The sequence below is a fragment of the Macaca nemestrina genome, chromosome 7, assembly GCF_043159975.1.
Source record: "Macaca nemestrina isolate mMacNem1 chromosome 7, mMacNem.hap1, whole genome shotgun sequence".
Lineage (NCBI taxonomy): Eukaryota > Metazoa > Chordata > Mammalia > Primates > Cercopithecidae > Macaca > Macaca nemestrina.
In genome coordinates this window covers 85,284,013-85,297,969 of record NC_092131.1, presented here as the reverse complement: position 1 = coordinate 85,297,969, position 13,957 = coordinate 85,284,013, and the positions used below count along the sequence as shown (strand labels likewise).

The 13,957-nt window shown below is 45.0% G+C and overlaps 1 protein-coding gene across 5 annotated transcripts in view; it reads right to left on the bottom strand.

Moving 5' to 3' along the window:
- The window catches only part of C7H14orf93 (chromosome 7 C14orf93 homolog), a 25,571-nt gene extending 11,614 nt beyond the window's left edge, over nt 1-13,957 (bottom strand). The window contains exons 1-2 of one of the 5 annotated variants that reach the window (XM_011772335.3): nt 13,677-13,957; nt 1,476-2,205 (exon numbers count right to left, since the gene is read on the bottom strand). In XM_011772335.3, the coding sequence (XP_011770637.1) occupies nt 1,476-2,072 (597 nt within the window). In that variant the 5' untranslated portion in view covers nt 2,073-2,205; nt 13,677-13,957. Of the gene's footprint in view, nt 1-1,475; nt 2,452-3,017; nt 4,704-9,908; nt 13,390-13,410; nt 13,472-13,676 lie in introns of those variants that run through there. The other 4 variants (XM_011772331.3, XM_011772334.3, XM_071100453.1 and 1 more) reach the window with 4 other exon arrangements.

Here is a 13,957-nt window from a genome sequence, read left to right as displayed (position 1 = left end):
CACACACACACACACACACACACACACACACACACAGAGAGAGAGAGAGAGAAAGAAGCGGGGGAGGAGGCTGAGATTTATAGACCTGTGAGCTGCTTTCTGCACTGTGAAATCTAATTCCATCCTGTCAGCCTGGAAGCCTTTCCTGCCTCAAAGAACCCACAGCTCAGGGCAATGCCTGGCCTGGTACCCTCCTGCTTCCCACCTTCCAGGTCCTCCCCTCTTGAGCTGGAACAACTGAGAGTCCTGACCAGCCACAGACTGGGGTGAGCAGCAGTGGCCATTACCCATATGGCTGTGCCTTCAGGAGAGCAATGACCAGTTGCTGTGTTACACTGGAGGGGGAGAGGGGGGCTTCTGTATTCATTTCTCAGATCCAGCAGATGGGCTGGGAGTTCCATCCCTCCCATCTACTCCATGTGTTCTGCTCCTTTACTCTTTACTGGGGTGTCTATGTCTTGTCGTGGGAGCAGGAGAAAAAGAGAGGACAGACAGAGAATAAGGTGGAGGAGAGCTGATAGAACTCCCACCGTCTCTCAAGTGGCACCACATCTGTTATTTTCCTATCTCTAAGATCTCTATAGTTGCTCCATCTCCTTTTCATACTTCCATGTGTGACATTCTGCAGTTCTTACTCCACTCAGCCAGGATTTTCCTGCTCATATGGCCCTTAAGCAATAAAGAAACTGAAATAGCACAATGTACATCTATGTCTTTTCCTGCTCACAAAATATGCTTGCTTGCTTCCTCCTTTTCTTCCCTCTTTCTCCCTATATGTTATTATCTTCCTGTTAACACTCAGTTGGCCATTTCTTTTTCTCGTTTCCCATTTTATTTCCTTTCCTCTACCTCCCTCTCGCCTTATGTCATAGTCTCTCTCCTGTGGTGTAGATTCTCTTTCCACATAGACTCACCTTTTTTCTGTGCTCCCTTTTTGCACTTTCTCTCCTCCCTCAGCCCTTCATTTCTACTTGTCTCTTTCCCTCCCTATACCTGTCGTCTGTTATCTTTATCTTTGTCCTCTCACTTTTTCCTCCTCTCGCCACCTCTGCCTCTCTCCCCTGTACATTCCCATCTCTCTTTGTACTGAATTCCTCTTGGCAAGCAGAGGGCCTGCAATAAAATATGAATGAACCGTCTGTGCACGGCAGGCATCCTCACCAGGAGAGGCAGAGCCCATGGAGCAGCCGAGACAGCTGTGGAGGAAAAGGTGCCATGTGGAGCTATTGAGAGAGAGGGAAGGGCATCCCGTCACTACACACAGCAAAAAATGACCTTCTGCCAAAGAGGCTAATGGTTCAGGAAGAAAATAGGAGAGCTGATTATCCCTGAAGGAAAAGGAAACTTGGTACTGTTTTGCTTTATCACAAATACAGACAAAAGGTTTAAAGATGGAAATAAAAGAACAGAAAGGAAAAAGAGTGAAAGGCCAGGAAAAGCACTTAGGAGCAACAGCCCTCTGCTGCCATACTCACAGGATTGAGCAGGGGGGCCCCCTCGCTGGCAGCCAGTGTGCACCCCGGGAGCCGCATGTCCCTCTGAGTTGCTGGGAAGCCCAAAGGCCCAGGCCCCACTGAGGCTGCTCCCAGCTGCCGCAGCTCCTCAATCACCACCTGCACGCCGCTACCCACGCTGTCACACTCCTCTTCCACAGCAGACAGAGCCTTAAAGGCTTCCCCGGGACTTTCCTTGAGAGGCCCAGGCTCCTCAGGTGGGGAACTATGTGCCCGGCTTTCCCCGTCTTCATCAGGGGTGGACACTTTCCCTTGTCTCAGCTCACCCATTTCCTCCTGGAGACGTTTTAACAACTCATTGTTGGCTCTGGCAAGACCCAGAGCAGCTTCGGCCAAACCCACTGCCTTATCCACCCGTTGGTAGATAATATGCAGGAGCTGCTCTGAGCTCTGAACAGCCAGGCCATGTCCAGTCACTGTGATGGGGGTGCTAGGAGGAGGATTCCCACCCTGGGAGCCTGTGTTGCCTCCATTAGTCTCACTCTTACAGGCACAGCAGCAGCATCTGGCCTCACTGCCACTGGGAGGGGAGAAGAGAATGGTGGCACTGAAGGACATGGTGGATGGGGCAGTAACAACCACGCTTACACTGCTGGGCCACTCCAACAGGTAGGAATCATCGACTTCTCTTGACTCACTTTCCTTTCTCAATGAGGATGGTCAGAGGAGCCCAGGCCCCCAGCTGTAGGGTCTGTGAAAGAAGAGTAGATAAGCCATGAAGAAGCACACAATCCACGGCGGCCTCTCCTCAGCCTGCAGAAGGGAGACAGGTGCCTTCTATTTGCAGATCCTGTGCTCTCCTAGAACATCACAAATCAAGGCCTTCCTGATGAATGGTTTTAGAGGGTAGAGAGCGTTCCTTCTGCCCCCCAGCATGGAACCCCCGACTAGTGCAACCTAAGGAACAGGGAAGGGATTCAGAAGGACCTTCCGGCATCTGGAAAGATTAGATGATTAAGGAAGAAAATGTAGATCTGTCTCCTCCTCCTCCTCCTCACCATCTTTACTGTAATAATGGTACTGCATTTCATTGCTTTGACATTGTTCCTTAAGGAGTTCAGAACGCTTCACGTAAGTTACCTCATCTACTCAACAGCGCTAGGAAACACATATTACTCCAGGTCCAGAGAAGAGACATACAGAGAAGTTATATGTCTTTTTCAAGGTCAGAGGAATAACAGCAGAAACCAGTTATTGGTACTTTCAATGTAGTGTTTTTTTTTTGTTTGTTTTTTTGTTTGTTTTTTACCTGATACCACTTTTTGTTGACATTAAGAATCACGACAATCATGATTCTACCCTCTCTATAATTTTCATACAAATGCACATTTAGAGTAAAACTCCTAAATAAGGAATATATCCATCACTGCCCCCCTCAGCATGTCACCAGCTTCTCACTATTATATCATTAATGCTTTGGGGATGAGGGCAGGGAAATGAAATGAAAAGATCAGGGAATTGAACCCAGGGCTGCACAGCCTCCTTTCCCACATAGTCGTATACCTGGGCCATGAGTCTCTGTAATGGAAACTAGCTGTCCTGAGTCTTCCAGCCAGGAGCCCAGAGAAAGCACCTGTGGGGCCCCTTATCTTCATTTCTCATACTCCTTAAGGGTGGATCCAAAATTCAACAGGAATGTCTGAACAGCCATGCTGCCACTTTGCCTGCATGACCAGCCCCCATAAAAGGAGAAACCAGAATGTCAGTGATAAACCAAACTGCCTTTCTTTTAAATTACTGTAGTTAAGCAACTAAACTACTTCAGGAGAGAAAAAAAGGAGTAAAGAAGTTGATTCGTACCACTGAGAACACTCCAGGGAACTTAATAAATATTGTAATTTTCTAAATAATACTTGATAGTAGAAAAAAAATCCTTCTGATGCTCCGTGTCAAAACCTTAAGTATGTTTACAATTTCCCTGAGAGATGCATTTCTCTCTTACCCTGTAAATTAAAACATTACAATTAAAAGGAGAGGAGGGACCGGACATGGTGGCTCACGCTTGTAATCCCAGCACTGTGGGTGGCTGAGGCGGGGCAATCACCTGAGGTCAGGAGTTCAAGACCAGCCTGACTAACATGGTGAAATCCCATCTCTATTAAAAATACAAAAATTAACCGGGCGTTGTGGCGGGCGCCTGTAATCCCAGCTACTTGGGAGGCTGGGGCAGGAGAATCACTTGAACCCAGGAGGCAGATGTTGCAGTGAGCCGAGATCATGCCACTGCATTCCAGCCTGGCAACAGGGCGAGACTCCACCTCAAAAAAAAAAGAGGAGGAGGTTAGGAGAATTTTCTATATATTGAGGGTTTTCTTTTCTTTTCTTTTCTTTTTGAGTAGGCAATCTCATTTCAGAAACAGGCAATATCAATGCCTCTGAGGTACTAAAACATAAATCTGACAATGCATTTTAATTACATGTGGTTATCAAAGAATAGTCTTTAATTTGCTCTTTCCACCCTTTATGTTGAAGAAATGGCTTTTTCTGTGCCAGATACTTACTTCTCACAAAAACTTAACTCAAATACATTTACAGCTTCCTTGTCATTATAGTCACTGGAAGGCACAGTTAAACCTGAAACTAAAGGTTAAACCAAATTAAAACTAAAGGTTAAAGGAAAGCACTAAGCGATTCTATGTCAATTTATAGATGAATCACTTATGTATTCTTTTCCTTCCTAAATTAGGGCCTACACTGCTCCTGCAGAGCTTTTTCTTTTTAATTCTTTCTTTAACCTACATCATGCAGGGAGTTTGCTCTTAAACATGGATGCTGTGGGCAAAAGAATGTTTTGGTGATAATAAATAATAGTATTCAAATGCTTGCCAGCTGCGTTCAGTATTTGTAAAATCAGTAATTATTAAGATGCATCAGGTTGGGACACTGGGTGAGTTGTCTAACTCCCTTCTGGTACCAAACTCTCTTGCCTCACGCAGTTACTCTTTCTTGCAAGAGGCTTTTACCCCTACCAGTGTTGAGCCTGCCTCAAGCTCTTCCCCTCTCTTTTATTTTTATTTATCATTTTTTTGAGACGGAGTCTCGCTCTGTTGCCCAGGCCAGAGTATGATGGTAAGATCTGGGTTCACTGCAAGCTCCGCCTCCCGGGTTCAAGTGATTCTCCTGCCTCAGGCTCCCAAGTGGCTGGCATTACAGACACGCGCCACCACATATGGCTAATTTTTATATTTTTAGTAGAGACAGGGTTTTGCCATGTTGGCCAGGCTGATCTCGAACTCCTGACCTCAAGTGATCCACCCACCTCAGCCTCCCAAAGTGTTGGGATTACAGGTGTGAGCCACTGCGCCCGGGCCCCTCTTCTTTAAATAGTCTTTCCTTGGTTGTCTTTCCTTGGTCATCTTTCCAAAACAGCACTGTATTGCAGGTTAAAAAAAAAAAAAAGGCCGGGCGCTGTGGCTCAAGCCTGTAATCCCAGCACTTTGGGAGGCCGAGACGGGCGGATCACAAGGTCAGAAGATCGCGACCATCCTGGCTAACACGGTGAAACCCCGTCTCTACTAAAAAAATACAAAAAACTAGCCGGGCGAGGTGGCGGGCGCCTGTAGTCCCAGCTACTCGGGAGGCTGAGGCAGGAGAATGGCATAAACCCAGGAGGCGGAGCTTGCAGTGAGCTGAGATCGCGCCACTGCACTCCAGCCTGGGGGACAGAGCGAGACTCCGTCTCAAAAAAGAAAAAAAAAAAAAAAAGGCCAGGCGGTGGCTCATGCCTGTAATCCCAGCACTTTGGGAGGCCAAGGTGGACGAATCACGAGGTCAGGAGATCGAGACCATCCTGACTAACAGAATGAAACCCCGTCTCTACTAAAAATACAAAAAATTACCCGGGCATGGCGGCGTGCGCCTGTAGTCCCAGCTACTTGGGAGGCTGAGGCAGGAGAATGGTGTGAACCTGGGAGGCGCAGCTTGTGGTGAGCCGAAATCGCACCACTGCACTCCAGCCTGGGCAACAGAGCAAGACTCCATCTCAAAAAAAAAAAAAAAAAAGGGTGGCCGGACGCGACAGCTCACGCCTGTAATCCCAACACTTTGGGAGGCTGAGGTGGGTGGATAACTTGAGGTTAGGAGTTCGGGACCAGTCTGGCCAACATGGTGAAACCCTATCTCTACTAAAAATATAAAAATTTGCCAGCCATGGTGATACATGTCTGTAATCCCAGCTACTCAGGAGGCTGAGGGAGGAGAATTGCTTGAACCCAGCAGTCAGAAGTTGCAGTGAGCCAAGATCATGCCACTGCACTCTAGCCTGGGTGATAGAACGAAACTGCATCTCAAAAAAAATTTTTTTTTAAATGAGGTTCTCCCCTGGCTGCACCATGTATAAGCTGCATGAACATGAGTAAATTATTTCACTTTTCTGAGTACAAGTTTTCTCATCACTATCTACTTTGAGTGTTTTCTATGAAGATTATACATAATATATGTAAGGCACCTATAGAGTGCTGGCACATGGTCAGTGCTCCACTAGCAATGGCTGCATAATATTATGATTATTCCTGTAACCTTTTGTGTTCCCACCCTGGACACCCATCCTGATTCCTTAATCTTTTTTTTTAAGAGGCAGGGTCTTGCTATGTTGCCTAGGTTGGTCTTCAACTCCTGGCCTCAAGCCATCCTCCCGCCTCAGACTCCTGGGTAGCTGGGATCACAGGTGTAAGCCACCACCTTGACTCCTGATTCCATAATTTTGAATAAAATGCAATGGCTTGAAACAGAATTTGGGGAAATTTGCCCCCAAATTTAATAATGAATTTCTAAGAAACAATACATTATTCCTCAAGTCTATGAGGATGCATTTATAGGTACAAAACCTTCTATGATGCAAATTAGAAAGGTAATTGAGTATTTGGAATTTACTTGCTATCATGACTTGGTCTCAGACTAAGGATAATATTTTATGTTAGTTTTTAATGCTAAATGTATTTTCCTATTGTGAATTCAATTTGTTCCTCAATTTCTCTTCTGTTTTTCTACTTTGTATATTACCATACTATGTCCATCTTAAAACATCACATTCAGGGCAACAAATAAATGTTTTCTTGAATTAACCTGCCTATAAAAACCTGGTACAGTGTGGTCTAGCACAATGGGCATTCAAATAATTCTTTTTTGGTTTCCATGGACACTAGTGCTGACTTAATTTCCCAGCCTCTTGCTATAGTCTGTCACCTAAACTTTATATTATAGAAAGAAATTGGGATCACCAGGTAATAAACGAATATTTCATGTTATATTTACTAACCAGGTAACTATTTAAGTGCTGGATACATGACTGAAAACAAAACATTAATTTCATTAGCTGCATATATCCCCATTAAAGAAGGTGAGCTGGGCCCGGCACCGTGGCTTATGCCTATAATCCCAGCACTTTGGGAGGCTGAGGCGGGCAGGTCACCTGAGGTGAGTTCGAGACCAGCCTGGCCAACATGGTGAAACCCTGTCTCTACTAAAGATAAAAAAAAAAAAAAAAAAAAAATTAGCAGCACATGGTGGCGCGATGCCTGTAATCCCAGCTACTAACTCGGGAGTCTGAGGCAGGAGAATGGCTTGAATTCAGGAGGCAGAGGTTGCAATGAGCTGAGATCACGCCATTGCACTCCAGCCTGGGAGACAGGGCGAGACTCCGGCTCAAAAAAAAAAAAGAAGGTGAGCTGGTGAGTGCGGGGAGGTGTTTTTAGGTTCATATATATATATAAAAAATTTATTTATTTATTTGAGACAGTCTTGCTCTGTCGCCCAGGCTAGAGTGCAGAGGCATGATCTTGGCTCACTGCAACCTCTGCCTCCCAGGTTCAAGCGATTCTCCTGCCTCAGCTTCCAGAGTAGCTGGGACTACAGGCGTGTGCCACCACTCCCGGGTAATTTTTGTATTTTTAGGAGAGATGGGGTTTCACCCTGTTGGCCAAGCTGCTCTTGAACTCCTGACCTTGTGGTCTGCCCTTCTCAGCCTCCCAAAGTGCTGAGATTACAGGCATGAGCCACACCCGGCCTATATATATATATATATATATATTTTTTTTTTTGGATACAGAGTCTCTCTCTGTCACCCAGGCTGGAGTGCAGTGGCATGATTTTGGCTCACTGCAACTTCCGCCTCCCAGGTTCAAGCAATTCTTCTGCCTCAGCCTCCCGAATAGCTGGGATTACAGACGTGTGCCACCACAACTGACTAATGAATCCTGACCTCAAGTGATCTGCCCGCCTTGGCCTCCCAAAGTGCTGGGATTACAGGTGTGAGCCACTGTGCCCAGGCTCAAAAGTTTTTACATGTAAGGCCGTGTTAAAGGATGATTCACCAAAATGGATTGCACCTACTAAGTGCTCAAATGAAGGGAAGACAAAGTCTCTACCTACAAGGTACTTAAAGTGTATTTCAGATGGGAATGTCTTAAGAACATGGAATGTTCTAAACATGGACTATCTAAAAAACAAAGTGAGGCTGGGCGTGGTGGCTCACGCCTGTAATCTCACCACTTTGAGGGGCCGAGGCGGGCAGATCACCTGAGGTCGGGAGTTCGAGACCAGCCTGACCAACATGGAGAAACTCTGTCTCTACTAAAAATACAAAATTAGCCAGGTGTGGTGGCACATGCCTGTAATCCCAGCTACTCAGGAGGCTGAGGAAGGAGAATCACTTGAACCCAGGAGGTGGAGGTTGCAATGAGCCGAGATTGCACCATTGCACTCCAGCCTGGGCAACAAGAATGAAACTGTCTCAAAAATAAATAAATAAACAAATACATAACAAAGTGAAATACATGCAAGTCCTAATAATATGGTATAGATTGAAAAATTTCTGAGTAGTTCAAAATAATGGAAAGATTAACAAAATGAAATCATATTGAGAAAGAGTTCTTACAGAATAAAAGCTTCCAGTTGAGCCTTGAGCAATGTATCAGATGAACTGATAGGGTAGTAAGACATTCTAGGGAAAAAAATAATTACAGGACTTAACAGGGTACATGTCAGAGGTCAGAGCAAAGGGGCTTATATAGTAAGGTAAGGAGAATTGACAGAGGTATAGAGATGGGGTATAGAGATAACTGGTTAAAGACAACTGCAAGATTATAAGCCTAAGAGTAACAGGATGGTACCACCACCACCACCAGAATGACAGAAATGAGGCAGTTGACAGGAAATACCATGGCCGGGCATGGTGGGTCATGCCTGTAATCCCAGCACTTTGGGAGGAGAGGAGGATCGCTTGAGCCCAGGAGTTTGAGACCAACCTGGGCAGCATAGCGAGATCCAGTCTTTAAAAAATAAATAAATAAAGAGGAGACACCAGTATATTAGGGAAGTGTATTTATTTAACATTTTAAATTTCAACTGATGGCAACATGTTATGTAGAAAGTCCTGAAAACAACTGACTAGGTCTAAAAAACAGAAAAAGATCTTCAATCTTGGGATAAGTTGCCAACACAGCATGACAGTAGATGTCACACTTAGGTTTGCAAAAAATATATGCATTTGGGGTTCATTTCAGTATTGGTCTAATTTAAATACATGTGAAATGAGCCTTAAAAATGTACTTTCCAATACTTTTGGTATTTTTCATAAATATTCAGATAAGAAAGAAAGAAAATTCATCTCCTTTAGACAGACAGTTCAGGGTGAGACTGGCCATAATTTTAACTATCCCTTTCCTCCCAAGTCACATTTTTGTTAGGACTAAATATATCATACTCTTGGCAGTTCCCTTGCTTGCTTTCTCCCCATTCTGAGTTTGAATTTTCTGCATGACTGAGTTCACCTCCAAACTATGAAAAATAAAAGTTTTCTCACTATTTAATAGATGTGTATGATACGGTATCATTCAAATGATATATGTTTTTATAATGGGCGCTTGACTCATTCAGGGTCATGCTAGCAATAGACTTCCTTAAATGTGATTACTGAAAGCATGGCAATTCATATCATAATCTTCATTTTAAGAAATAAATAAGGTAAATGGCCACTTAAAACTCCTGCTGTGTTGGTCAGTCCTACTCCTCCACTTCAAGGTGCAAAATGGCTCACCTGTCAAAAGGTTCTCTCAAAACCTATTTTTATCAGAAATGAGCTCCTTATCACACAAGAGCAGCTAAGTAAATACCACAAAATACTATTTTCCCACATTTTAAAAGAGTGACTCGTCTAATGATCTGCAAAAAATCCAAGACCTTATTTTTAGGGGTAAAAAACAGAACTGTAGACCCAGAAGGCAGAATGCGGTCTTAAAAGGATTCCATGTAATCTGAAAATTCCAGGTATATTTCTATAACAGGATGAGAATTTTTAACCCAGCATAGCACAGTCCTTTTTATTTACACTCGCTAAGATTACATTGGTAAGATTAATATTTCCGATTTCAGGTTTGCCTAATGTAAGGGACTCACTACATTTATGGAGAAACTGAAAAATTAAAAAGTAGCTCCTAGAAGTCTCTCTTGTGCCAGCGAGAACTTGGTAAATGTTAGTTGATTAAATATTAGTCAAGGATGACAAGGTGGACCCCAGGGACGGCAGAACCATTTCCGATGGGTAAGTGTGATTCAGCTACCGGCAGGGCGATCGCAGCGACGCTGGCGGCAAAGATCGGCGACTGCTCAAGAGGCCGCAGGCGACAGGGTGACTCGCCACTGTGCCCAACCATACAGTGCGCTCTGGGAGTCCCGGGTAAAGGGGGTCATTCCCGGGAGGGCTGCGGAGAGCAGGGCGGCCGGAGGAGCGGCTGGGGATCTCGCCGGGTCACCGGGGAGGGTAGACTACGTAGCACCGAGAGCTTTGAGAACCTGGGCTGAAGGCGGCGCTCGCCGTGAGAACTGACGCGGAGGTGCAGCTTAGCAGCCCTACGGTTGTTCTACCGCGTGTGCCCGGCGCTACCGCACGGGCTGACTCAGCTAGGCTGGGCCTGAGGCGGGCGCGCGGCAGAGGAACCCGCGGCGCCTCCCCGTGTACCCGGCCGGCTCGCGCACGCGGGGAGACACCGCCCCGCTTGCCTTCTGGCTCCCGGTGATTGGCGGTTATACGACGGTTGGGGAGCAGGGTCACGGACACTATTGGCTGCAAACAACAGTCACTCAAAAAGTCAGGTAGGGGAGGGGCCTCCTCAGGGAGGGACAAGACTGGGAGGCTATTTCAAGGCCGTCAGACGCCATCTTTAGCTTGTTTTTGTTTACTTGCTTTTGTTCCCTGTTGCTCACAAACCTGTGTGTACACGATTATAAGCACAGTGGCCACAAATCGGCGTCACACGTTGGGTGGTGGCCGACTTTTAGTTACTGCTGGCCTCGGTTACATTTCTTTCACATGTCACCTGCAAATTAGTAGCTCATAGTTTTTAAGTTTCCGATACTAGGGGCCCCGAGGATTCCCAGGCAAAATCAACAAAGTTTAGTTTTGCCTTGCTTTGGAAGGCCAAGCCAATGATATATATGTCCGAGGAATTATCTCCTTTCTTACAAAAGAAAGAAAAAGCAGTAACTGGATATGACCCTACGTTCCTGGATGTAGAAATCAAATGGCCTAGGAAATCAGGAACACGGGCTCTGCACTGTTCTGGGGAGAGCTTCCTTATTTTTTGAGAAGCTAAAAAGTAAAGTAAAAAGTATATGTGATGACCTGTATTGATGTGGAAAAGAGCTAAAAAGGGTAAAACTCCATTAAAAATTGCCGTCACTGGCCGGGCGCGGTGGCTAACGCCTGTAATCCCAGCACTTTGAGAGGCAGAGGCGGGCGGATCACCTAAGGTCAGGAGTTGGAGACCAGCCTGACCAACATGGTGAAACCCTGTCTCTACTAAAAATACAAAAATCAGCTGGGCATGGTGGCACATGCCTGTAATCCCAGCTACTCGGGAGGCCGAGGCAGGAGAATTCCTTGAACCCAGGAGGCGAAGGTTGCAGTGAGCCAAGATCGCGCCATTGCACTCCAGCCTGGGCAACAAGAGCGAAACTCCGTTTAAAAAAAAACAAAAACAAAAAACTACTGCCGTGATCACAAAGGTCACTAGAATCTGACTAGATTTCAAAGAAATGCAGGCCTGAACTTGTGGAATAATCCACAGTCGAGCCAGTATTTATTAAGCACTGGTCTGACTTGAATTGTTAGAGAATAAAAATACACTCAGCACAAGTAAGAAACCCAGAAAGCCCAAACAGGGCCACTTTTGTTACAAATTTGTACAAGTAATTTTATTGCAGTCGGTATTTAGGAGTCAAATACTGCTTGAAATAGAATAGGATGCTAGCTGTGTAATAGAAATGCATTATTATACAGAGGTTTTGTTGTAATGAAATTTAAATTCTACAGTAGATCCTTTCTTTTTAATCTCCTGGTTGTCACTGCATCTGTGACATTCCAGTTTCTCCCTCAGCACCCCATATACCTCCTATGCTTTCACTCCAATCTGCGAATACAAATTTGGATACAGATATTTTCCATACGACTTCTAATGAGGAGACAGTGATTCTGTGACAGAATGAAGTGAAAATAGGGCTCCTGTAACAGGAGGTTCTGCTCTGCGAGACTGTTTTTCTCTAATTCACATACTTTTTTTCTGTGACTCTTAGAAATGAGGAGAAGGCTTTCCATTCTAAAAATGCAACATGATAACCAAAAGGCATTTCTTATCCCTTCTATTATTTGCCTTTGCATCCTCTTGGCTCCCTATCACCATCACCATGAACAGTTTTTGAGAATCAGACTTGACTGGATTTTTTTTCCTGATACTTTGCCAGCTGTGGAGCTTTTCGAATAGATTCCAACCAATAAACGACCATTTTGTCAAAAAGCCAAGGAAGAACTTCCCTTCTGAACACACCAACCAAACCACACATAAAGGCCAAAATATACACAGCTGTACATTTAAGAACGTGAGACAATAAAAAGCAAAACCACTTAGGCAAAACAGTCACTGAAGGCTTTGAACCACAGATTCAATAAATTGCCTACTCTCATTTGCCACATGGACTATATACTCCTTGGCAATTATTTAATTATTCATTATTCTGATCCTTTAGGAGCAGAAAAATATAGTAAATGCACATAGAAAGTGCCTAAGTATGCTAAGCATAGGATTTCTTCTAAGCTCTGCTTTGCACACAAAATGTTTCGATCACATTTGGGAAGACAACAGAAAAAAAATTCACATCCTAGGGGATACTTTGCACACATAAAACCAGATATATTTATCACTTTTGAAAATAAAATCTGATATGGCACATATACACACATATTGTACATATACACAAATAACCCCAAATTATAACTTTACAAATTTGTTTCAAGAAACACACACACACACATACACACAAATGTTCTAATGAAAATGTGTGTGAAAGACACACTGTAAGGTCTGTCCCCTTTCCCTAGGGAAATGAATGTCTCCATTATAATATCCCAATATTAACCTATTGGCCTTGGACAAGTGCCACATCCCAGCCAGTTGGTTTTGGTTCTGGGGAGTGGGTGTGTAAAAAGCAATCACACGGCTTTCTGAGGGAGCCTCAAATCTCTGCTTCCTTCGATGTTGCCTGTGGCAGAAATTTACATTATCCCTTCAGCCCGCTTAAAAAAATCTGTACTTCCCAAGCGGCTAAATTTTTAAAGTCCCTCAACCACAAAAATCTACCAGTTCTTAAAATGTGATTTGAAAAAAAAACTATAAATTTGGCTGGAAACGGTTGTACACGGCCATCCTGCTTCTCAACTTCTTGGTATATTTAAAACCTTGACCAGGAAAAAGAAAGAGGAAGAGAGACAGAAAAAGAAATGGGGGAAAGAGCAAATTCCCCTTAGCAACAGTTTCCTCACCCCAGCACTGCTACAGATCGCTATTTTTAAAAATTTGAAAACACACACAAGATTAAGGAGGGAAAAAAAATGGAAAAAGGATACCCGAAGGTCGTATGGCTCTTTGTATTCGTGTGTGTGCAAAAAGGAGGACTCGCGGAGCCCGAGCCGGCAAGCCCCGCCCCTCCCCGGACGCCCTCCCGGATTGGCCGCCCGCGGCCGCGGGGCGCCCCGCCCGCAAGCACACGCGCCGCGCCCGAGGCGCCAACCCCGGGCGGGGGGGCCCCTGAGGGCCACCGGACCGCCGACCCCCAACCTCGCCTGGACCTTGGCAGACATCTTCCCCACCTCTCTCCCTTTCACTTTCTCACCGTCCTCTCACTCTTTCCCATCTTTTTTTCTCGGTGAAACAAGGCCCAGTCACCAGCATAACCATCCAGTGAACGACCTCCGGACACTTTGTTAAATTGGGTGAACTAGTCAGTAACATTCTAGACTGCGATTAAACATCAGGGACTTGGTGCGTGGGCCCTACTCCGGGTTTCCAGGTGGAATGTCTCTGGGTCACGTGTGTTACTTAACACCCCCACGTTTAAATGAACGTTCAAGTATGGAACATTTTTCTGAAGAAAGGCAAAGTAGTCTTACACTT